The sequence below is a fragment of the Hylobates moloch genome, unplaced genomic scaffold (assembly GCF_009828535.3).
Source record: "Hylobates moloch isolate HMO894 unplaced genomic scaffold, HMol_V3 SCAFFOLD_19, whole genome shotgun sequence".
Lineage (NCBI taxonomy): Eukaryota > Metazoa > Chordata > Mammalia > Primates > Hylobatidae > Hylobates > Hylobates moloch.
In genome coordinates this window covers 26,805,090-26,832,054 of record NW_026652294.1, presented here as the reverse complement: position 1 = coordinate 26,832,054, position 26,965 = coordinate 26,805,090, and the positions used below count along the sequence as shown (strand labels likewise).

The 26,965-nt window shown below is 38.7% G+C and overlaps 1 protein-coding gene across 2 annotated transcripts in view; it reads right to left on the bottom strand.

Annotated features, from left to right (window-relative positions):
• ATXN10 (ataxin 10) overlaps positions 1-26,965 on the bottom strand; it is a 174,671-nt gene that overhangs the window by 28,262 nt on the left and 119,444 nt on the right. For both annotated transcript variants that reach the window (XM_058431991.1, XM_032139168.2), the window contains one exon: positions 9,139-9,202. In XM_058431991.1, coding sequence (XP_058287974.1) covers positions 9,139-9,202 — 64 coding nt within the window. The remainder of the gene's footprint in view (positions 1-9,138; positions 9,203-26,965) is intronic.

Below are 26,965 nucleotides of genomic sequence, written 5' to 3'. Positions count from 1 at the left end.
TTCACCATGTTGACTAGGCTGGTCTCGAACTCCTGACCTCAAGTGATGCACACACCTCGGCCTCCCAAAGTGCTAGGATTACAGGCAGGAGCCACCGCGCCCGGCCAGACAGTGCATTTTATTGAGTGGTTACTATGTGCTAGATGCTCAGTAGGATTAATGAAAGATTTTGTATCCAACACAGATGTATAGTCACCTCTCCCTCAAGGAATTACAATTCAAAGAAACACTGACATTCATCCTTCACATGGATGAGGGAACTGTGTGGAGTTTAAACATCTGAATTAGGACCAAAGCCTTGGAGTCAGAGAAAGCTGGGTTTACACCCTGGCCCCATCACAAGCCAGGAGAGCTTGGACCAGCTACTTTAACTCTCAGAGCTTTAGTTTTCTCACTTGTAAAATGGAAACAATTTTTTCCAACAAAGAGGACTGTTCCAGTGACACCATGAAAAAGGAAGGAAGAAAGGGAGGGAAGGAGGGAGGGAGGGAGGGAAGGAGGGAGGGAGGGAGGGAGGGAAGGAAAGGAAAAAAGTGAAAACAAAACAGAAAAACCCAAAGACAACTGTTCTGAAAATGTAGCACAGGATTTGGCATACCGAAAGCACTCAATAAATGATTTAAACAATTTTAATATGAGTGCAGCAGAATGTCCTACCTGCACTGCTCATCTTAGGTAAGTTCTTTCATGTGTACTTCCACCTGACTCCCTGCCATAGGAAGACTTAAAACATGTCCAGCACCCTCCTCCCCTGCCAATCCCTACCCTTCTACCCCACGTAACTATTATTCTGACTTCTATTACCATAGATGAATCCTGCCCGTTCCTGAACTTCAGGTAGATGAACTGTACATCTTTTTGACGTACAGTTTGAATCTTTTTGAATCTGGCTTCTTTCACTCAGTATCATGCTAGTGAGATTCCTCCATGTGTTACACATAGCAGTTCACTCCTCTTTACTGCCGTATAGTATTCCACGACATGAACACACCACAATTTAACTACCTATTCCACTACTGCACATCCGGGTTATTTCTACTTTGGGGCTCTGAAGAATAAGGCTGCTGTGAGCATTCTTGCACGTGTCTCCTAATGCAGCAGTCCCCAACCTTTTTGGCACCAGGGACTTGTTTCATGGAAGACAATTTTTCCACGGACGGATGGGGGTGTGTGGTTTCAGATGAAACTGTTCCACCTCAAATCATCAGGCATTAGTTAGATTCTCATAAGGAGCATGCAACCTAGATCCCTCACATGTGCAGCTCACAATAGGGTTCAGGATCCTGTGAGAATCTAATGCCGCCACTAATCTGACGAGAGACGGAGCTCAGGTGGTGATGCTCACTCACCTCCTTGCTGATCTGAAGGGAGACGGAGCTCAGGTGGTGATTGATGCTCGCTCACCTCCTTGCTGATCTGAAGGGAGACGGAGATCAGGTGGTGATTGATGCTCGCTCACCTCCTGCTGTGCTGCCCAATACCAGGTCTGTGGCAGAGGGGATGGGGACTCCTCTTCTAATAAACATGTATCTGCATTTCTCTTTGGGGATATACTAGAGTGGAACTGCTGATTCACAGGATAGCTGTATGTTTAATGTTAGCACACATTCCCAACCAAAAAGCTTTCCAAAGCAATTCTTCCTCTTTACATCCCACCATCATGTATTAAAGTTCAGGCTGCTTCATATCCTTGCCATCACTGAGTATTGTTGGGGCTTTTAAATTAGCCATTCTGGTGGGGTCTAGTGGTTACCTGTTGTGGATTAAATCTGCATTTCCCTGATGACTAATGATGCTGAATTCATTCCATATGCTTACTAACCATTTGGATTTCTTCTCTTGTGAAGTGGCATGCAAGTCTTCAGTCCATTTTTAAAAATTGAATTGTTTCTTTTCCTTGTTGTTTCGTATAAGTCCTTATCCTCTGTCAGATATACGTAATGCAAACATCATTTCAAAGTCTTTCTCTTACAGTTAGTGTTTTTAAGTTAGCCTTTGTGTGCCTTAAGAAACCTTTGCCCATCCAAGATAATAACCAAAGTCTTCTGTGATTCTTCTAGAAGATCTTTTGTTTTACCATTCACACTGAGGTCTATAAGTTCAACTTGAATTGACATTTCTGAATGGTGTGAGTTAGGATTCCCTGGTCATTCTTTCCCCACTATGGACATTAAATCGGTCCAGCACCATTTATGAGAAAAACCATCCTTTTCTCAGTGAACTTCAGTGAGGCCTTTGTTGAGTGTGGGTGAATCTGTTTCTGGACTCTATTCTGTTTGGTGATATGATGTGAGTTTCACCACTGACCCACAGTGCAATCACAGATGAAAATTTACCTTTCTTATAGGAATGAATAGCTACATAGGATATTTGTACAAAAACACTTATTTGTTGAGAAACTATTTCTGGCCACTTTATAGGCATGATAACATTTCACATTCACTATAACCCTGTTGGGGTAGGTCCCATTCTACAGACAAAGCTAAAACTTAAAGAGATTGAGTGCAATGCTCAGAAATTAAGGAGTGGCAGAACTTGAGTGTGGGTCCGCCTGGCCACAGGACTAATGCCCTTGCCACTGTGCCGTTCTTCCTCAACATAGGATTACTGGGAAAACTACTGTTCAGTGATTATTCCTATAAACTCTTACATTTCTGTACAGAAGTGAATTTTACTTTCTTACAAATTAGGTGTTTAAATTTTTAAAAAAATGAAGAAAGGAAGAAAAAAGACAAAAACAAACAAACAAAAAAACCCAAAACAACCCAGTCTGGACTCTCATTCTATCCCTGTCCCCACACCCCCCCCCCCCCCAAATAAAAACAATATGAAAAAAAAATCCCACATCAAGAACAACTGATCAAAACACAGATCAAAAAAGAATGAAAGAAAAACACTTCAAATAAAGTTCAGCTGTTTCTATTTGGAAACAACAACAACAAAAAATCCCACAATAAACTGACAAATAAGAAATTGCCTCTGTGGTAGCAGAGCTGGAATTTTCCGATGGCATTGGCTACTGTGTCATTACTGTGGGTGACCCAAAAGTGAGTTGGGTGAGTGAACAGCTGGGCACTAGTTGGGCTTGTGTCCCTGAGGAGGCAGCAGCCAGGGCAGTCCTTCAGAGTTAAGCTTCCCCTTGTAGCTGGTGCCTTTTCCCTGGATTTGGAAATCCCTGGTGGTCTCTAAAAGCTACCTCCAAGAAATGGAAAAGGACCCTTCCAGCCCCACCCCCTACTGTGGGGCAGTTTTTGTTTTTAATCTGCTCTGATAGGCCAGTTTGGATTTCCTAACCCCTAGGGTGGCCGACAAAAGTGGAATCTTCTATACAGTCCTGACTGCAGATGTCCCATGGGGCACGGGTAGACTCCTATCCAAAGGCATCCCAGGCCTCACCCCTATCCCAAGAAGGACATTATCCAGAGTGCTCAGAGAAGAGTGGTATTGTTATTAGTGGATATTCAATATCAGCACTGATTCTAGTCTTAGCATGCCCAAAATATCTATTGCTTTTTAACACAAAATACTAAAATTAAATTCAATAAAACTTGGATGGTGCTAATTACTAGAAAAATGGGTTAAACCAAATTTTAAATAATATGACTGACAAACCAAGAATACTTAATTTACCAGAGTCGAAGAACCCATGGGAGACATTTCTCTTGAGCTTAGAACCACCCTCTCCCCCAAAATAAATACACACACATGCACACGCACACACACATATTTCACCAAGCTGCTCTTTGCTCATTTATTTGTTCTTTCCTTTTCCTATTCAGATATCTATCTAAGAAATATTTTTTGGTTATCTACTACATGCAAGAGAATGGTATATTTATATTGAGGTGAAACACAGAAAACTTGATCCCTGCCCTTCGGAAACAATCCAGCGGGTAATCCAGACATAAATGCACACATATTTAACAATAACCTGTGATGAGCTGAAGGAACAGAACAAGTTTTGGCAGGGATCGGCGGGGGTGGCTCTCGGCTGCGACTTGAGAGAAAAGACACAGAACGCTGGGTGTGAAGCATGAGGATGACCGAGCCCGGGAGGAGCACAAGCAAAGATGTGCTTGGACGACTGCCTTCATGCAGGAACTGAGATCCTTCTCGGGAACAAAAACTTAGGTGTGCCGGGGGAATGCTGAAGAAGGGGAGAACGGCACTGGATACAAATGAAGAGGACCTTTTAGAATGTGATAGACTAGGCTTATTCTGAGGATGATGGGCAGTCTAGGAGGCTCTGTGAACAGGGGCATGCTTATGCGAGGTGGTGTGGGGAGTGGGAGAGTCAGAGAGGAATGATCCAGTTTTGGTTTTCAAAGATCATCACACTGAATGAATGCAGAATCAAAAATCACCCGGACCCAGCAGGAGCAGAAACTGAAAGACGAGTTAGGAAGTCACTGCCGAAGTTCAGGGCCAGCAATGATGCAAGTGTGGTTTGGATGGTGGCACTGGGGATAGAGGCAATATCATCATTGTGTGAACATCACAGAATGTACTCACATTCTAGGCTATATTACCTAGTAACCTACTACACACCCAGGCCGTATGGTATACCCTACTGCTTCTAGACTATAGAACTGTATAGCATGTAACTGTACTTAATACTGTAGGCGACTGTAATACAATGATAAGTATTTGTGTATCTAAACATAGAAAAGGTACAGTAAAAATACAGTATTACAGCCTTATGGGACCAAGGTTGAATATGGGTCTGTGTTGACCAAAACATTACTATGTAGCACATGACTGTATATACTTTATACAAGAAACATATCTCAGACAGAAAGGTTGAGAATAAAAGGACTGATAAAATTGTACCATGTAAATATCAATCCAAAGCAAGCTAGGATAGCTATATTAATATTTGGCAGAAAATCATTTTTAGAGATAAAGAGGGTCACTTCATAATGATAACAGGACTATTCTCAGGACCTATCATACACCTTTACTTAAAAACCTTACCTCAAAACATATAAAGGGAATATTTATATAATGAAAAAGAAAATTAGATGAATCCATAATCAAAGGTTGACATTTTAAAACACCTCTCTAATTGATAAATCAAAGTAGACAAAAATATCAGTAAAATCTTAAAAGTTTTAAATACCACCATTTACAAACTTGACCTAATGTATGTATATACATTACTATACCTCACTACTGGAAAACAGACATGCTTTTCATGGCTCACATAGCACATGTGCAAAAACTGACCATATTACTAGGTCATAAATCAAGTCTCAAAGAATTTCATAAGACAGAGGATATCAAGTAGGTGCTATTTGATCACAATGCATTTATACTAGAAATCAAGCTCCAAAAGATAACTAAACAATTCTTAATTGTTTAGAAATGAATTTCTAATAATCCACAAGTCAAAAAAGAAGTTATAATAAAAATTGAAAAACACTTTTAAATGAATGGCAACAAAATAATACATACAAAATCCATGCAATGGAGTTCAAGAGGTATAAAGAAAAGAGTAAAACTGAAAATTATTAATCCTAAATAAGTGGACAGATATAACATGTTCTTGGGTTGGAAACTAAGTATTGTATGTCAATTCTCATCAAATTCATTTCAGTCAATGCAATTTCAATGAATAACTCAGTATGTGGGGGCTTTAAATTGTTTTTGTTAGTGGTAAACGAGGTTATTTGTGTGTATACAGGTATATACATGTATGTGCATGTGCACATGACCAAATGTGTAGAATTTATACTGATTCTAAAACTTTTATGCAAAAATACAAATGACCAAAAATGGTCCTAACACTGTTACAAAAGAAGAGACAAATTGGAAGAACTGACTTATCCTTTACCAAGACATACTGGAAAGCTATAGAAATTAAGACCATCATACTGATGCAGGGATAGACAAAAAGATGAATGGAAAAGAAAGCAGAGTCCACAAACAGACTCAAAACTTGTATCAATACTTCTGATAAAGGTGGCACTACAGTGAACAAACACATGTTCTTTTCAGTAACTAGGGCCAGGACAATTGTGTGCCATCTGGAGAGAATAGAAATAGATCCTAACACACTCCGTACACAAAAGCTGACTCTAAATGAATTACAGACATATATATAAAAGGTAAAACTATAAAGCATTCAAAAGATAATATATTATTATCATCATAACCTCAGGGTAAAGAAATACTTCTTAAAACAAGATACACATGCAAAAAACCTTAACTATAAAGGAAAAGAGATGAATTTGACTAAAAGTAAAGAACTTCTGTTATTCAAAAGAAACTATAAAGAAAATGACAAGGTAATCACAGAACAGGAAAGAGAAAATACTAGCAACACATGTAGCTGACAAAGAACTTCAATCTAGAATATATAAAGATGTGTTAACAAATAATAAAGAAAAATATCCCAATGGGCAAAACGTTTGACCAAGGGCATTGTAATGTATACACACATACGCACATACGCACACACACACCTCAAATAGCAAACACTTCAGCAGATGCCAAGCCTCATTCACAGCGTGGGCAACAGGGAATGGGATGTGCAGTCCCAACTCCAGGGGAAGCACGAGGGAGGGAGGGGAGGAGGTGGTGTACAGGAGCTGAATGCTCATGTCATAATATAAACAGGTCACACCAAAACTTGATATATCAAGAAACAACAATAAAGCATATTATTTAGATATACAAAAGTACCTACTAGAAGAAATAGCTAAGAGAGTGAATTAAAAAGTGTAAAAAGTGAAGCTAGAGATATTGTTCCCTCATTGAATGCCTTTTGGTATTTAAAAATCCCCATATGGGTGTATTATTTTCATGAATTAAAAAAATAAAAGAAAAAATCCACAAGAAAGAGGGAAAAAGAGTGAATGGGAAGCGAGGAGTAAAGTAGGAGTCATTAGATAATTCTTTGGGAATAGCCTGGAAGGAGCATCAATGTGGTTTTACCTAGGGTATAATAAGGTGAATTTTGAAATTGTATCATGTCCTTATTTACTTTAGTACTACGAAGGCCAGATTTTAATTTATAGCTCACATCTAAAAACTGAATCTCTAGGCTGTAATGCTTTTTCATTTCTGACCATTCAACTACCACTCTCCCTTTGCACTGATATTTCAGTATGTGTCTCATATCTTACTACATTTTATATGCCTTTAAAATCTGGTAGGCTTAATAAATACAACTCCAAAGAATTACTGAATACACATAACACTAAAGATGCTTGTGATATTTTATCTTTTCTTAATGATTCAGGAGATTCCGTGATCTTGCAATGTTTCACTGATTACCATTCTAAAAGCCAGTTATCCAGCTAAAGATATAGCTATCCATATAAATTTTTACATGTGTAACTCTGAACCATTTCTCCACTACATGAATATGTTTATGTGGTTCTCTGCATGTGCTCTGTCTCCCCCGGGTGACTTTTGAGAAGGCAGTGTGGGGAAGTGGCTAAGGTCAGGCACTCACATGTATAAAATCTGGTTCTGACCTCTGGGCAAGCTAGAGACTCAGTTTTATTTCATCATCTACAACATACAGATGATAATAATAGTATCTGCTTCATGGTGTTGTCAGAGTTCAATAAGGCAATGGGTGTAAACACACAAGAGGGACTGAATGAATGTTTCCTGAAGGAAGAAGTGAATGAATGAATGGCCATCTGGCAAGGAGGACACCAAGGTGGAAGGTGCTGCAAGCATCTGTAGGCCTATGATGTGCTCATATACAACAGTCTTTTTATTTTTTGGTCTTTGCTAAAAGCCAAAGACTAGCAATGAAAATCCTCTTCACTGGAAGGTCAATTCAGGGAATGTAAAAGTAAACTGTGAATTTCTTTTTTCATAATAAATCATCATTTTCATTGGGAAATGCAACATCTGCAATTGTACCTGAACATTCTTGCACTGCTTTCCCACGACTAGAAGCTTTCTTCTTTTTTCTTTCCTTTTTGGGGGGCTAAAAAAACGTCAACACTCTTTAATGAGCACAGCCTGCAGGGACTCATGATAATGCCATGCACTAAAGCAAATTTGCTTTACCCTGCAGAGGAGTCTTCTGAGGCTGTGTATTTGTCTTTTCCTGACTGAACTTACAAGCTACTGTGCTCTTTAAAATAAGATTGTTTTCTATTGCTAATCAGACAAATGACAGTATCTTCAGCACAAATAATAAGCATTGCTCTCAGTCTACTTAACTTTGAAACACATGATTTTCACCAGCTGCTTTTCTCTTCTTGGCAGAAGCCATAGTTTTATTTTTAAAATGCCCCCCCTCCTCAGTCTCCTCAATGCTAGGCTGGGCTCCTCACTGCCTCCCGCAGGCTACACTCCCAGTCCTTGCAGTAGCCTTACTCACCCCTGCCCCACCACCAGCCAAGCAGTGACCAGGACAAGGAACACAGCTAAGTTTGGCTTTCACCAGGGAAGTTCGTGAAATTAAACAGTAGGTTTTATCTCAAATCTAAACAAGCTGTATCTGGTCCCTGGTTACTCACCACTGTACAGTTTTGTATAGTACAATTACTTGAACTGGTAGGAAAAAAGCAGGGTCCCTGCAGAACACCCTCCAGCAAGGGTGGCCAACCCAAGCCAGGGCAAGAGCCAGCGCTCTCAGCTTCTGCAGCAGAGGGCTGCAGGACAAACCCTCCGAAGATGAGAATTCAGCACCACTGAAATGCTCCTTCCTCTTACTAGGGAGCCAGAGTGCACCTCATGTTTCTATGATGCCAAACCCTTGTTAAAATAGTACTTCCAAAAGACTGGATACTCAGAATCTCTATAACAAAACAATGTACAATAGTTCATGTTTACTCTAAAGACCACACACACACTGGAAAGGTGACACTGGTGATGTGCAGCACAGTGCCTTGCATGGGCTGCCACTGCCCCAGGTTTTAAAGTGCTTTTTGGCCACATGCTCATTTGTAATGTCTTATTCACCTTGAAAAAATTAGCTTACCATATTACAAAGGTTACAGAAATGATATTCTAGCACCATAACTCTGAGAAAATGATTTGGTTCTCAGGAACAAGTAAACAAGCAAGCAAGGCAGCCAGCTACACACTCAATGAACATGAGGAAAGGGACTTGTTTTGCTAGGGGCCCCGGCTGTAAACTTGTGCATGGTAATTCACATGCAAGGATACAGGGGTTACCGTCACTGACGTTGCAGTTGTCCAGGATCAACGGGATACCATCCAGCTCATTTACCTAGAGAGAAAGAAGATAAGTTTATACACTGAAAACAGCCTGGCTATAGTCAGAGATTACAGATGACTTGTTCCTTTTGTGTTTTCTTACTCAATGTTATAATACTGTTTGCACTATTATCTGAAATACCTATATCATCCCAGAACTATATAAAACAGGCACGTAAACAAAAAGTGATATTTTATTTTATTTTCACTGGACTTCAAAAAAAAATATTCGGGCAATTAGGTAGCCATATAAAAAAGAATCTAAGTAGATCACTTCCTAACATTGTTCACCAAGATAAACTCCAGATAGATATGAGATCTAAATTTAAATAATAAAAAAAATCAGTACTAGAAAAAAACATGGGTGAATTCCTCTTCTAAGCTGGGAACAGGAAAAGCTTTCCTAACTATGATTCAATCCGGAAGCAACAGGGGAAAGGTTTTAAAATTTGACTATTTGTTTTTTAAGGCAAATGAGAACTGGAAAAATTATTTGTAAGGTATCACAGATTTGGAAGATATTTGCAAAGGATTAATATTTTAATATATAAAAAACTTGTAAAAATTTAAACACCACCAACAATACAACAGAAAAACAGGTGAGATACATGAAACATACATGGCATCGAAAATACGAATAAACTAAAAAGACATCAGAATATGTTCAAACGTGCTCATAAGAGGGAAGCAAATTATAATTACACACATTTCTTAATGGCCAGACTAACAAATAACCAAGTCTGACAACAAATGCTATCGGTGAGGCCACAGGGAAACAGGAACTCTCATACACTGCTGGAGAAAAATGGTACAACTCCCATGAAAGGGAACTGGGTGTAGGCAGCAAAATGACACATGACCCAGTAACCCCATTTCTAAAATTACAGATCAAAAGCACACTACCCCAAGAAATAATGTGTGACACAAGGTTATTCACTACAGCACAGTTTATTTTGTTATTTTATTTTTTTGTAAAGATGAGGTCTCACTATGTTGCCCAGGCTGGTCTCAAACTCCCAGCCTCAAGTGATCCTCCTGCCTTGGTCTCCCAAAGCACTGGGATTACAGGCATGAGTCACTGTGCCTGGCCCAGTCCATTTTTTGCTGAGACATCATCACAAACTATAAAATTCACACTTTTAAAGTGTGCAATTCGGTGGTTTTCAGTATATTCAGAGTTATGTAACCATTAGCATGATCCAATTTTCCAACATTTTCCTCACCCCTAAAAGAAACTCCACACCCACTGGCAGTCACTCCTTATTCTTCCCTCCCCCCAGTCCTTGGCAACTATCCTTCTACTTCCTGTCTTTCTGGATTTGCCTATTCTGGACATTTCCTATAACGGAGTCAGATAATCTGAACGACACGTAGCCTTTTGAACCTGGCTTCTTTCACTCAAGGTTCACCCACGTTGTGGCATGTCAGCGCTTCATTTCTTTTCATGGCTGAGTAACGTGAATAGTGCATTGTATGGATATGCCACATTGCATTTTTCCATTCACCCACTAATGGACATTTGTGTTATTTCCACCCCTAGGTTATCATGATAATGCTGCTCTGAATGTGCACGTACATGTTTTTGAGTGGATATAAGTATTCATTGTTCTTGGGTATATACCTAGGAGTCAAACTGCTAGATCATATGAGTTATAAACATTTGAGGAACAGCCAGACTGTTTTCACAGTGTTTACAGTATTTTGCATTTTCACCCAGCAATGTATGAGGGTTCCGGCATCTCCACAATCTCATAAACACTTGCTATTGTCTGCCTTTTGTATCAGGCATTCTAGTGTAAGTGAAGTGGTATGTCACTGTGGTTTTGATGCGCATTTCTGATGACTAATAATACTGGGTGCAGCACAACTTATTATGAAACAACTCAAGTCTCCACGAATGGGGGCTGCTTACATAAACTATGGTACAAACACAGTAGACTGCTATATGGCTGTGAATGTGAGTGGAGAAGACTGCTGATGGACTGCTGCGGGAGGACTGCCAGGAGATGTAGCCAGATTACAACATGTTAATAGCCCTATATGAGAATCTTGTGTGTGATAAAGGAGTATTTTTAAATACTCTGAACAAGAAACAATGGAAGGTTAAACCAAAAACAAATCATGGTTATCCACAGGGTAAAGAGGAGAATGAGGTTGAGGAAACAGGAATGGAGACTCTGTGAATGTGCCTTGTATAATTGTGACTTTGGAATCCTCTGTGTTTTATCTAATTTTAAAAAATTAAATTTAAAGTTATAAAAATTGAAAACATACAAATTAATCTAATGAAATATAAAATAAAGTTCTTTTTCAGAAATAAACAGTATTTTGACTTTACATCCCTAGTGAGATATACATAACCTAAGATGATACAGAACTGCATAGAAGTGTTTAAACTGCATTCAGTCATCTGAACATTAACTACTCCAAACGCCATGTCCCACTGAAAGAAACCAGATCTCCAGCTGATTCTAATGCACAGGCTTGCTAGTAATCTATTAACGATCCTTATTTTACAAAAGCCAGGAAGAAGAGAATAAATTAGTCGGTAACCATCTAATTTCTGTAATTTTTTTCCAGGCACTGAAGGCGTGATGGGAAATGAACTACTATTTAGTAGACACCTGGCATATACTAGGCAATCAGATGCTTTAATGATTTTGTTTAATTCTGAAATGCTACAGTAAGTATTATTGGTTCCCTTTTACAGATAAAAAAGTGAGGCTCAGAAGTCCCCTCCCTGTGGTCACTGACCTAATAAGTGCTATTCAAGGTGAGGTCTGGAGACCACTGTCAGTTTGTAGGAACAGACACTGAAGGGAGGAGCTGAGAAACTGCTGACAATATGACAGCCATGCGGTGTCTGCTGAATCTTACAATGAAATTTGGGCTTCAATTCTTATGTCTTTTTTTAGATTTATTTTTCTAGTCATTCATTTTATACTATATTCTATCCAAATGTAGGTCCAGGATGGTTTGAGGGAAAGATAAGTGGCTCTTCACCACAGCTAGTTTAGGAAGCACTGGCATGGAGGGTTCGACCACTGTAGAGAGTGGGTCTTGGAGGGGGGATCATGTGTTTGAGAAGCACAGAGAGAGTTTTATGGCCAAGTTGGTAATGACCCCACCTAAGACTGTATCCAAAGCTTCCCAAGGATGCCCTCACACCCCTACTTCTCCTTGGATAACCTACCCCACATCTACCAGCAGGATGGGGTACGTACGCACAGTAAAGTCTGCAAATGGGAAAGAAGAGATGCCAAATGCCTTTGCTTTGTGCTGACCGATACTGGGATGAAGATAAGGAGAAATCCAGAAAAGAAGCAAGGGCCCTGTAAGTGTCACTGAGAGGAAAGAATCCAGCTCATACTCACCAGCTCTCCACAAATGTGTGATCCAAACCCTTATGGAACACAGGTGCATCTCCACACCAGATTGAGGTTGGTTTTCATGCTCATAGTTTGTTTAGCTAGAAGAACATACAGCATGGGGCTCACAGAGAAGGCCTCCCTAAAGAAGTGGCATTTAGCTTAAGATGAGAAGAATGAACAGGAATTAAATAAGGCAAAGGGGACTGTGGGAGTGTTTTGGGCAGGCGGAAGAGTATGTGCAAAAGCTGGAAGATAAGATGAAACATGAAGCTCATGGAACTGGGAGGCAGTGCGGCATAGGGATTAAGAGTGGCCACTGTGGAGCCAGGCTGCTGGGGTCAAAGCCTGGCTATGAGATCTGTTGGCCTTGGGCAAGTCAAGAAACCCCTAAGACTTGGTTTCCTCCTCTGTAAAATAGGGATGATAGTGCCTTCTTCAAAGAGTAACTGTGAGTGTGTTTAGCACATAGTAAATGCTCAATAAAGAGCACTGGGAGTGATAGCAGTAGTTGGTGACATTCACACTGTTAAATGCAATTAGTTCATTTAGGAACAAGGGGTTGAGCAGTAGCTCCTAAATGCATGACAAAACTGAATAATTACCTCAACAGGGCTGAATTTACACTTCCTCTCTGCATTAGGCAAAATTTCAAATTTATTTTCAAAAACCAAGTTTTTTTTGATAAGTGAGAAATAAAAGTATTCAGGATTTATTATTCAATGCATGGAAAACACCTCACTTTCTACAAAAAAAAAGTAGAACTCTTGGGATATGCTAAATGGGTAAGATGTTCTTTGAAGGAAATGAAATCACACACTAAAAACTGAAATTAAACAGGCAATAAAGGTGAAATAAAGAGTTCTTAAAAATCACGGTTCCACTGGAGTTGTGGGTCAACTGAGGGTATGCGTTCCTGGATAAATATTTCTTATTCATACAGCTGCTTTAGGAAAGGATACAACGGAACCACTTATAGAAGTTCATTAAATGTTTACAACATAAATGACCTATTCTGGACAAGGATGACAGCGGCATTATGACAAATACACAATTATATACTTAAGAATGAACACAGGTTAAGGTCACTGGGAAAAGTAGACACCAATACAGCACCTTCAGGAAGGGTGACTGACAATACAATTTTGTTATTACAAAGTCCAAGTTTACTGCTGTAACTACAAGTGTCAAGCTAATGTTGGGGGCAGGAGAGAAACAATTAAGTTTTCTTCTGTCAGCACTTCATTAAACAAGAAAGTTGTTTGTTTCTTTACTAACATGTTGGGAGTTGATTGTAGGCCCCTAATTAATGAGTCACAAGTTACAGTTCACACTGAGGAGCCAAGCTCAGTCAACACTTTCCCGTAGTAGTGCATCTCCAGGAGACAATAAGCCTGGCTTAAACAAATTAACATTTAGCCTCTGGAAATGAAGTGTAAACAGAGGACAACAAATAGATTTGCTAACTGTTCTTTCCCACATTAGCCAATAATGCCAGAGTAGGCACTCTGCAAAGGGTACAGGCCCAACTCTAATAACCAAGCTCCTTTGGGAAAACATATTAGGTTGATAGAAAACAGAGCCTGTTAGTTGTGTGACCTTGGGGAGGTTTCTGAACTTCATTAAGTCTAAATTTTCTTACATGAAACAAGAGGGCCATACCCACCTCCTAGGTGTACAGTGAGGACTGTATGGGAAAGCATCCAGCATGGTGCCCAGCACATCATGAGACCACAGGAAATGGCAATGATTTGTAATATTATTTTCATTTGGCTCTGAGATTCTAAAGGTTTCCTTTACCATCCACATTTGAAAAGAGCTGGATATGGTAATCCTTCACCAACCACTAGTTGTCCTTCAGCAAAGTTTGAATATGGAAAGATATACTTCTACAATCATAAGAAATTTGGTAGATATGGGGTTACTCTAAGTTAGTGTAATGTTGTTCTTGACTGTCTCTTGAACTGGGCATATGTCTGGATTTGTAATTTCCATCCATACTCTTCTGCTGGCTTTAGCCTTACACAGCAATTCTAAGTCTCACAAAAATATAGTACCATCGATCTTTGTGTTGCATTTGTTTCCATGGTGTTTTGTGCCACTTAGCAGTGGGCATTTCAGGCCTGAGGTGCTGCTTTTGTCCACAATGCCTGAGCAGCAACAAATGGTGTGACTCGAGCAGAAGTAAAAAAGCAAGTGGCCTGGGCATTGCAGACACTCTCTAGAGAGAAAACTCAGAGCCAAAGTCTGGCCAGTGCTCCTCAGCCTTGGCTACAACTTAGCATCACTTGGGGGAGGTTTTAAAAAGTGCCAGTGCTGTGGTCCCAACCCCAGAACAAATGAATCTGAATCTCTGTGCATCAGTGTTTTAGACAAACTCTCCAGGTGACTCTAATATGCAGCCAAGGTGAAAACGCCTGATCTCCCCAAAGCCAAACAGCACCCATCAAGCCAACCTGTGAGACCTGCTCAGAAGAAACGCCTGAAACCTAACGCACTGCCCTCCACACACTATCCCCTTTGGTGCTTCGTTTTCTTTACTTCTAAAAGGCACTTTATTGAGGTATAATTTACATAAACTGCAAGTGCATCTGCACAGCCACAGACAAATCAAGACACAGAATGTTTCCATCACCCCCAAAAGCTCCTTGCGCAGCTCTGCATTCACTGCAGCTCACCTCGCTCCTGCCCCATCTCCTCTTAGGCACCTGTTTCCGTCATTACAGGTAAATTTTGTCCGTTCTATAACACAAATGGGTTTAATAAAAAGCGTTTTCCAATGTTTTCGAGATTCATCCACATTGTTATGTGTATCAGTAATTTTTGTTTATTTCTGATTATGAATATACTACCATTTATTTATCCACTCGTGTTGATGGCCACTGGGTTGATACCAGTTTTATCTGCAATGAATGGAGGTGCTATGAACACATGCATCTGTATCTTTTCATGGGTGCTTGTTTTCATTTTTTGGGTGGATACCTATGAATGAAATTGCTGGGTCATATGAACTATATGTTCAACTTTATTAAGAACTGCCACAGTATTTTCCAAAGTAGTTGTACCATTTTACATTCTCTCCTACAATGTATTGGAGTTACTCTAGATCTTTACCAACACTTGATATATTGTCAGACGTTTTAGGCAGCATCACACTGTGGTCTTAATTTACATTTCCCTGATGGCTAATAATGTAAAGTATCTTCAGGTGTTTATGGGACATTTCTGTTTCTTTAGAGAAATGTTATTCAAATATTTTGCTCATTTTATTAACTGGGTTGTTTTCTTCTCATTGAGTTGTAAGAGGTTCTTTACATATTCTGCATATGAGTTAAGTCCTGTGCCAGATATATGTATTGCAAATATTTTCTCCTATACGATGGCTTGTTTTTTCAATTTTTAAATAATACGTTTCAAAGAGCATTGACTTTTTTAATATAGATGAGATACAATTTACCAAAACATTTTTTCATGGTATTTTTTATATCCTAAAAAGTCCTGGCCTACTTCAACATATCCATAATGTTTTCTTCTACAAGTTTTGTATTTCCAGCTTTTATGTTGCTATTTTAAATCAATTTTTGTTTGGTATACATTAAGAGTCTAGGTTCTTTTTTACTCCCTAAGTATGTAAGATCGTTCCAGTGCCATTGTTGAAAAAAATGTCCTTTCTCCACTGAGTCTGCACTCTATTCTATTCCACTGGTATATACATTTACATAAATACCATACTATCTTAATTAACTTTATAGGAAGTCATGAAAGAAGTAATATAATCCTCTCTGTTTTGTTTTCAAAATTGTTTTGGCAATTGTATTAGTTTAGTAGGGCTGCCTTAACAAAGTATCACAAACCAAATGGTATAAAAAACAGGAATTTATTGTTTCACAGTTCTGGATGGTAGAAGTCGAAGATCAAGATGTTGGCAAGGTTGGTTCTTTCTGAGGACTATGAAGGAGAATTTGTTCTAGGCCTCTCTTTAGCTACTGATAGTTTGCGGGCAATCTTTGGTGTCCTTGGTTTTTAGATCTCTGTCTGTATTTTCACATGACATTCTCATTCTGTGTGTAATCTGTGCCCAAATTTCCCCTTTTTATAAGGACACCACTCATACTGGATTAGGGGCCCATCCTCCTCCAGTATGATCTCATCTTAAGTAATTACATTGGCAATGACACTGTTTCCAAATAAGGTCACGTTGTAAGGTATTGGGGTTTAGCAATTCAACGTATGAATTTTGGGGGGTACAATTCAATCCGTAACAGCTATTCTAGGTCTTTTGCCATTTCCAAATTTTAAAACCAGCTCATCAATTTTTATAAAAAATGTTTCCTGGGACGGGCGTGGTGGCAGGCGCCTGTAATCCCAGCTACTCGGGAGGCTGAGGCAGGAGAATCTCTCGAACCCGGGAGGCAGAGGTTGCAGTGAGCTGAGATCACACCAGCCAGAGTAACAAGAGCGAAACTCCGTCTCAAAAAAAAAAAACGAAAGCAAAACACAAATGTCTCCTGGCATTCTGACTGGTATAGCATTCACTCTATAGGTCAACTTGGGGAGATCTTATACTTAACAATATTGAGCTGTCTGTTAAATTTTAACTTCTCTCAGCAATGTTTTATGGTTTTCAGAGTATAGGTCTTGCACATATTTCATTAAAGTTTATTCCTAAATGTTTCATGTTTTATGATGCTATTGTACGTGGCATTTAAATTTTTTCTTATTTGCTAGTTTTATATAATTTTCATTTACATATCTTGTAACCATTCAAAATTCACTTCTCATAACTTTATCAATTCCTTAACACATATGATCATCTCATTTATGAATAAAGCCAGTTTTACTTCTTTCCAATCTGTATGCATCTGATTTTTCTTGGCTTAGTGAGTTGCTTTGGACCTTCAGCATGTTCTTTACTGGAGTGGTGAGAGCAGAAATTCTTGCCTTGTTCCTGACGTCAGAGAGACAGCAGTGTTTCATCATCAAGTATGAAACTAGCTGTTGAATTTTTTTTTCATAGATGCCTTTTTCAGGATGAGAAAGTTCCTTTATACTGTTAGTTTGTGGCAAATTTTGATGTGAATGAGTGTAAATTTTGTTCCAAATGCTTTTCCTCTATTGAGATAATCATATTGTTTCCTCTCTCTTATTCTGTTAATATGGGAGAATTAAAGTGTCTGCTTTTCTAACATTAAACCAACAGTGCACGGCTGAGATAAACAAACCATCACAGTTCATGATACATTATCACTTTCTGTATTACAAGATCCACTTTGCTGATATTTTGAAAAGTGTTTGTATGTTTCTGATCATGAGACACTGCTCTGTAGTTACTTTGTTCCCTTTTAAAGTTTTTGTCCGGATTGGGAACAGAATAATGGTGGCTTCATAAAATAAGTTGAGAAGTGTTCCCTCCTCTATTTTCTGAAAGTGAAAGATTGGGTATATGCTTTCCTTCTTAAATGCTTGACAGAATTCACTGCTGAAACTATGTGTGCCTGGAGATTTTGTTGTAGAAACATTTTTAACTACACATTTAATTTTTAAAAATATTTATCCTTTATTCAGTTTTTATTTTGTTTCTTTCAAGAAAACTGTTCATACCATCTGTCAAAAATTTTTGGCATCAAGTTGTTTATGCTATTCCCTTATTATCTTTTTAATGTCTGTAATATCTATAATGATGTCTCCTCTTTCACTGCTGATAGAGGTCATTTATATTTTGTCTCATTTTCTTGACAGGTAGACAGATTTATCTGGAAAGACTGATCAGTCTTTTTAAATATGCATCCAGCTTCTGATTACATGGATTTTCTCCACTCTATGTCTATTATATTTTCTACTTCAATGATTTCCATTCTTATCTTTGTTAATTCTTTTCTTCTACACACATTGGTTTAATCTACTCTTGGTTTTATTAGCTTCTTAAGTTGGAAACTAAGATGACTGATCTTAAATCTGTCCTGTTTTCTCATGTATTTTAAATTTCCTAAACACTACTTTATCCCCATCTCACAATTTAGGTATGCCATTTTTCATTTTTATTCAGTTCAAAATATATTCTAATTTCGATATGACTGTGTCTATGACATGTGGGTTATTTAGAAGTGTACTGTTTAATTTTCAAATATCTTGGGATTTTAGAGATATTTTATAGTTTTAATTTATAATTCTGCTGTAGAGACAGAATACAGTCTATGTTTTCAGTTCTTCTACATTTATTGAGCTCTGTTATGGCCCCAGCATATGGTCTGCCTTGGTGAATGTTCTATGTGTACTGGAAAGAACGTACATGCTGTTATTGGTGCAGTGTTCACTGAATTTCACTTGATCAAGGTGGCTGATGGTATTCCAGTTTTCCATATTCCTCCTGCTTTTCTTTCAGCTTGTTCTGTGATTTATAAAGATAAGAACGCTGATATCTCCGATTACGACTGCAGATCGATTTTTTCTTTCAGGTGAAAGTTTTAGTTTCAGTTATTTGAAATTCTGCTATTAGCAATGTATGTTTAGGCTATTATGTCTTCTTGATGAACTGACCCTTTAATCATTATGAAATATCACTCTTTTACATCTAGGGAAATTCTTTGTCCTTAGGTCTATTTTGTCTAATATTAATATAGCCACTCCAGCTTTCTTATAAGTGTTTACATGGTATATCATTCTTTCACTCTTAAGATATCTTCATCTTTATATTCAAAGTATATTTCTTATCATAGCATATAATTGATACTTGCCTTTTAAAATCCAGTATAGGCCAGGCACGGTGGTTCACACCTATAATCCCAATGCTGTGGGAGGATCATTTGAGGTCAGGAGTTCGAGACCAGTCTGACCAACATGGTGAAACCCCATCTATCGGGGGAACCAGCCCCCAATATTTCAACATAGGTTCTTTTCTATTTTCCCTAAGTGTCAGCCAGTCTGAGAAATAGTACAAAAGAGAGAAATTTTACAGCTGGGTCTCTGAGAGTGACATCACATGTTGGCAGGTTCTGTGATGCCTCTTGAGCCGCAAAACCAGTAAGTTTTTATTAGGGGTTTCAAAAGGGGAGGGGTGTACAAACAGGGTGTGGGTCACAGAGATCACATGCTTCAAAGGCAATGAAATATCATAAGGGCAGAGAGGCAGAGTGAGATCACAAGGCCAGGGTGAAACTAGAATTACTGATGAAGGTCCATGTCCTGCTGGGCACACACTGTCATTGATAAACATCTTAACAGGAAATAGGGTTCGAGAGCAGACAACCGGTCTGACTAGAATTCGCCAGGCTGGAATTTCCTAATCCTAGCAAGCCTGAGGGTGCTGCAGGAGACCAGGGAGTATTTCATCCCTTATCTACAACTGCATAAAAACAGACACTCCCAGAGCGGCCATTTTAGAGACCTCCCCTGGGAATGCATTTGTTTCCCAGGGTTATTCCTTGCTGAGAAAAGAATTCAGCGATATTTCTCCTATTCACTTTCTGAAAGAAGAGAAACATGACTCTGTTCTGGCCAGCCCTGCAGGCAGTCAGGCCTTATGGTTACCTCCCTTGTTCCTTGAAAATCGCTGTTACCCTGTTCTTTTTCAAGATGCCCAGATTTCATATTGTTCAAACACACATGCTTTACAAACAATTTGTGTAGATAATGTGATCATCACAAGGTCCTGAGGTCATACATCCTCAGCTTATGAAGATGATGGGATTAAGAGATTAAAGATAAGACAGGCATAGGAAATTATAAGAGTATTGATTGGGGAAGTGATAAATGTCCATGAAATCTTCACAATTTATGTTCAGAGACTGCAGTAAAGACAGGCGTAAGAAATTATAAAAGTATTAATTTTGAGAACTAATAAATGTCCATGAAATCTTCACAATTTATGTTCTTCTGCCATGGCTTCAGCCAGTCCCTCCGTTCAGGGTCCCTGACTTCTCGCAACACTGTCTCTACTAAAAATACAAACATTAGCTGGGTGTGGTGGTGAACCTATAATCTCAGCTACTCGGGAGGCTGAGGCAGAAGAATCGCTTGAACCTGGTAGGCAGAGGTTGCACTGAGCTGAGATTGCACCACTGCACTCCAGCCTGGACAACATAGAAAGACTTCATCTCAAAAATGAATAGAATAGAATAGAATAGAATAGAATAGAATAGAATAGAATAGAATAGAATAGAATAGAATAGAATACAATAGAATAGAATACAATAGAATAGAATCCATTCTAATAGTCTTTTAGTTGGATATTTAAGCCATTTACATTTAATATATTTATCAGCACGATTGAGTTTATCATTCTGCCATCTATTTTCTATTTGTCTTGACTATTCTTTGTTCTTATTTTCCAGACTATTTTGAGACTGAGCATTTTTAAATATTCCACTTATTTCTCCAATACTGGCTTATTAACTGTCTCTCTCTTTTTCTAAAAGTGGTTGCACTGGAGTTTAGAGTATACATCTTTACCTTGTTGCAGTCTATCTACAAATAATAACCATACTACCCCACATACAATGTAAGAATGTTGTAACTGTATACTCCATTTAATCTTTGAGCAATTACTCTCATATATTTTTCTTCTATATACACATTAAAAATCCCCTAATATATTGCCATTATGATTACTTTAAAGAGCCAATTACATTTCAAAGAAAATTAAAAGTGAGAGTAGAAATATTTTCTTTTTACCCATATATTTAACTTTCCCAGTGATTCTGATCCTTTGTATATATTTGTATAGGTCAGGTTTCCATGTGCTATCATTTACTTTCACCTTGTTGAACTTCGTTTAACATTTCTTACAAGACATTTTGCCTTCTTTTTTTTGACCTTCATTTTTCAAGGATATTTTGGCTGGATATATAATTCTAGATTAACATTTTCCTTTAGTATTTTAAAGATGTCATTCCATTGATTCCTGTCTTGCATCATTTCTGAAGGAAAGCCTGTTATCATTTTTACCTTTGTTCTTATAAAGTGACAGGCAAGAAAGTCAGTGAATTAGAGTAACAACACTGCAGAGAAGATTAGCCAAAACCAAAAGCTGGTTATTTGTAAACATTAATAGAATGGAAAATTCCAGAAAGACTGAGGAAGGAAAAAAGAGACATCTTTTTTTTTTTTTTAAGAAAGAATAGAATTAAAATGGAGAAACAGGTTTTAGACAACCTAGATAAAATATTAAAATATGTACAATTTTATGAAAAAAATGTGAAAATCTAGATGAAATAGATAATTCTGAGAAAAGCAGAAAATGTTAAAATTCACAGAAAAAATCAAAGGCTTGGATACAACTGTTCTTTTTAAAGTGCCCAGCCAGGCTACTGCCCGTGTCCTGGAGAGGTAGGAGGCAGGGCTCAGACACCTGACCAAACTGAGGACTACCTAAAACAGGTAGGTGAGGGGCAGAAGCCATTTCCCATAAGACATACCCACCAATATGTCATGTCAGTTTACCATTGCCATGGCAACACCCAGAAGTTACCGCCCCTTTCCATAGCAACAACCTGATGACCTGAGAGTGCCATCCTTTTCCTAGAAATTTCTGCATAAACTGCCCCCAATTCGCATATAGTTAAAAGTGGGTATAAATATGAGTGCAGACCTGCCTCTGAGCTGCTATTCTGGGCACACTGCCTACAGGGCAGCCCTGCTGTGCAAGGAGCAGCACCTCTGTGCTGCTATACACTGCTGCTTCAATCAAAGTTGCTGTTTCCCACCACCAGCTCACCCCTGAATTATTTCCCGGGCAAAGCCAAGAACCTTTGCAGGCTAAGTCCCAATTTGGGGGCTTGCCGGTCCTGCATCACTGGGGAAAGGCAGGAGTCGGGGGTGGCAAGAGCTCCTCAGTAGCAGGCAAGAGGGCCTCAGCATGGAGCTGTGTGATTGGTGACTTCTCTTGAGATGCTGTGGCACCTGCATCCTTGGCAAAGGCTGGTGGAATAGACTGTGACTTCTGAAGCAATAGCTGCCTAAAATGAAGGTGCAGGCTCCAGAATTCTAGTCATTTGTCACAGAAAGATTGAAGAGCCTGACAGAATTATCTGTTAAAGAGAATTGTGAATTCAGAATAGCAGAAGGAGCAGTGAGGGATTTATTAAATGGAATAAGACCTCAAGATGTGGACTCTGCTACCATTGTTACCCCTATTCAAATGCAGTAGATGTTTCCGTCAGCTGGTATTTGGATGATGGACAGGAGAAAAGCACAGAACAATTACTGCCAGGCTTCGTGAAGACAATTTTGAAATTACTACACTCTGGATTGATGTTGTCACTGATGGAAGACATGCTGAGGACAATTCACAACTGACTAGGAGATGCTGAACACAAAGCTCTCTAGCAAACAATTCTATGTCTTTGGGTTTTGATGGTACTTTATCTAATTTAATGGTTATGGAGATTTTTTAAAATAAGAAAAGTTTGTTGGACATCAACAGAGTACAATACAATTGTTTTTGAATTTTAAGATACGTCAGCTTTTGTGGGAGAACTGCAGACAAACCTGGTGACCACGGTCCTGAGAAGCAACTGCAGAGCCTGCAAAAGGCCTGGCTGGGCTTTAGGAGGAGAAAGCATTTGGGTGGAACTAAAAAAGCTCTTGCCAGTAACGTGTAAATCATTTGATTCACCTCATCTATGATCTTCATGCGGCTCCTTATGCAGGTGTAACTGCCAACGCAAGTTTAGAAGAATTTAACAAAGTCAGTAAAAATGTCGAAGGTTTTTCACCAAAGCCAATGACTCTTTTGGCCTCATTATTCAAAGCACAGAATGATGTCACAAAATCGGATTGGAGGTTGACGATTTCAAAAGAAGAGAAAAACCTTGGCTTATTTATAGTTAAAAATAAAAAAGACTGAATTAAAGCAATAGATAGTTCAGAGCCACTGAAACCCTACCAAGACTTTCTTAGGGACTTTAGGGAACTTGCCGTGACTTCTCGCATACGTGAACTACTGAAGAGCCAAGGAGAGCAACATCCCCTAAAGGAAAGGCAGCTGTGGTCCCTTCCTCCAGTTCCTGTTCAGTGGGCACGACACCAGAAAAGTGGACATTTCTTGGGAGAAAAGAAACCAGGGCTCTATTACAACAACTACAAGAACAGTGGAGAAAAAGTGGTTACCAAGGGGAAAAAGATAAACTTCTAAGTTACCTAAAGCTAGAGGGCTCACTACTAAAAAGTGGAAACTTTTTGGTAAGACCAGTTTATTTATTGCCCTCCCTCTTAGTGAGATAAAACTACAGCAGAATAAAAGCCAGCTTAGAGGACCTCTTTAGAAGAATAACGGTCTTATTTAGTGAAGTATAATTATATTTTAGGTACTAAATTTAAGCCTACCTCCTCTTAATCTAATTTATATCATTGAATCTTCTAATTCTTTCAGAATAATTTCTATGAGAAGGGTAGAGTTGACTTCTCCTATTTTAATCTATGTAGACTTTTTAAAAATTTTTGTTTTTGCAAAGGATAGTGCTAAGATTGATTTTAAGAAAAGGTAATTGCCTCGAAGAAAAAATGTTTATTAACATTTGGAATGTTTATAAGTGTCAGATCTTATCTGAATTCCAAAATAAACTGTGCCTGAGAAGAAAATAAGAAAAAATATTAAAAGAACAAAAATTTTTAAAGATACTAAAATGACCAAGACTCACTAACACAAAGAAGCAAACAGCTCTCAAGCGAGTTCCACCCAATTTTCAAGAAACAGAACATCTATTTTGTATATAAGTTGTTCCAAAACAACAGAAAAATAAGGAAAGATTTCCAACTCATTTTACAAGGCTAGTATGACTTTGTTCCAAAACCAGGAAAGATAGACCACTGTAAAGAAATTAAAGGCCTTTTTAACTTAAGAAAATAGATCCCCTTCCCCTAAAATATTCTAGAAATAATACTAGCATAACTAAATCAAAGATGCTACATAATACATCATGTTCAGGCAGACTTTTCTCAAAAATGCAAGAATAGATTCAAGTGGATCAGAAAATCTACAATGAACCTCATTAATGTCCTCATAATATCAACCATCACAGAAAAAGTACCCGACCATGCTTAGCCCCTATTTATGATTTTTTTGATTACCAGAAAACTAGAGAACTTTTTTAACTTCAAAAAGGCTATGTGTCAGAAACCCACAGTAAATGTCATAGGTAAAGGAAAGTTTACATAGATGCTAAGACCAGAAAAAAAACACAAGGATACTGTCTCCTGGCACTGATATAGAAAAATAAATTCAATAAAATACTATAATTTTAAAAGGTCTTTGTTTAAAATGTTCTGTCTCTAGAAATCAAGGATGCTCAGAAAATCAAAGAGGAACTAGAGTGATGTAAAAAGTATTTCAGTCTTACTATCAGAACAGAAACAATGAAATAATAAAAACAAACTAAAGCAATAAGGCTGATTTAGCTGGAAAACAGTAATGTTTTTTGGAGTAAGAGCAGTTTGAGAGGCCAAAGAGGGAGGCTGGCTTGAGGCCAGGAGTTTGAGACCAGCCTGGGCAACATAGAGAGACCCCATCTCAACAAATAATTTTTTAAAAAATTAGCTGGGTGTGATAGTGCGTAACTGTAGTCCCAGCTACTGGGGAGGCTGAGTCATGAAGATGGGTTGAGCCCAGGAGTTCGAGAGTACAGTAAGCTATGTCTGTGCCACTGCACTGCAGATTGGGCAACAGAGAGAGGGAGAGAGAGACTCTGTCTTGAAAAATAAACAATAAAAATAAATGAAATGGGAAATAAGATCTAGAAGGTCAGGATAAAAAGATATAAAGAGGAATGAAAATGCACTGTGTTCTAACACACAGTGAATTTTAGAAAAGAGTAGATGTTTCAGTGGTTATTTGAACAGAAACTGTGATTGGGTCCTACAAAACCCATGAGAGAAGCAAGGCATGGTCTTGACTCACTGGAATTACTGACAGCAAGATCCAAGAAATTACTGAGGAGATTGCTCCCAAATGTGTAGCCCCCCAACTGTCAGAGACTAACTGAAATCTGGTGAAGCAGAAATGAAAACTTTCTCCATCTTTCCCTCAGATATCACAGACTTTCTGCTATGGTCTGTTAGTTGGCAACAGGTAAGAAGTATTGGTTTCTGGGGACATAGTTTTGCTTGGGGTAACTATTAGAAGACCAGGAATTGGCTTCTTTTCTAACTCTGGTGTATGTGTGGGGCGGGGGGGGGAGCAATGTTTTGATAATCTTGTGTCCTGTTAACTTTTTTAATTTTAAGAAGTGAGGCATATCAGAGGCTTGGTATTGGGTGTTCCTGAAAGAACCACACACATTCCAGCAAGAGACAGTCCAGGCTGCAGCTGTTAAAAAAAAATCCTGACCCTACACAGGCATTAAGAGCCCCTCTAACTGGGATTGTGCAGAATAAGAAATCAGGGAGAATATATTTTGAATTTCAATTTATTTGAACACACATGGGCAAGAGAATTGGACTTTAATGCCTTTGGACTTTAATTTAAAATGCAATGTAATCTTTGGATTTTAATATCTCTCTGGGAATCTGATAATGAGATAGAATTAATATTCAAATATGGAGTGTCTCTTATGGGCATTTTATTATTACAATGAATGTAGGCCTTTCATTGGAGTATCTTAATATGGAATGAATTTTCCACCTTGAGGTCAAAGTGATTTTGCAGTTAATTAGATTCATGTGTTGTTCTGACCCACTTAAGAGTCTTCTGGGGGTAAAATATCCACTCCTCACCAGTGGTCCAAGAGGAAAAAAAAGGAGTGTAGTTGGCAAAGCAGCCTTATGAAGGTGGGAGCAGGACGATCCTGACAAACTGAGCTTCTCTCCAAAGGAAGGACACACTCCTACATCCCTAAGAGCCAAAGCTAAAGCCCAACACATCAGTGAACCACCACCACCACCACCACAAAAGGGCTGGATGGGTTAGAAGCCTCTCCCTCTCTTCTTCTTGTCATGGAGAGAGCTGTATTAACATACTAACCCCTAACTTTTCCAGGCCCTTCACTGGCCCCTTCCCAGGGTGGTGACAATCTAATCCCTCTTTCAGTTGAGCTGTATAGCGTCCATGGTATACAGAGCAGCTATTTGTTTGCTTGTCTCACTCTTTCATTAGACTCTGGGGCTTTCAATGACAAGAACCATGTTTCCACTCATCCTTGCATCCCTTGCCCGGTCCCGAGATACTTAACAATGATTTGCCGAAAAAAATATGTGTGTGTGAGAGGCAAAAGCTCACCTTCCACCCTTGCAGGGTCCAAATATAACCAACAGATACGTACTGAAGGAAACTTAGCCAGGGGGAGGCAGGTGAGTAAATTAATAACTAAAAATACATTTACAGATTATGGTAATTCCTATAAAATAAATAATTAAGATGATCTACTAGAGATTGAGAGAGTGGCCAGAGACTGTTTTAGAGGGGTGGTCAGATGAGC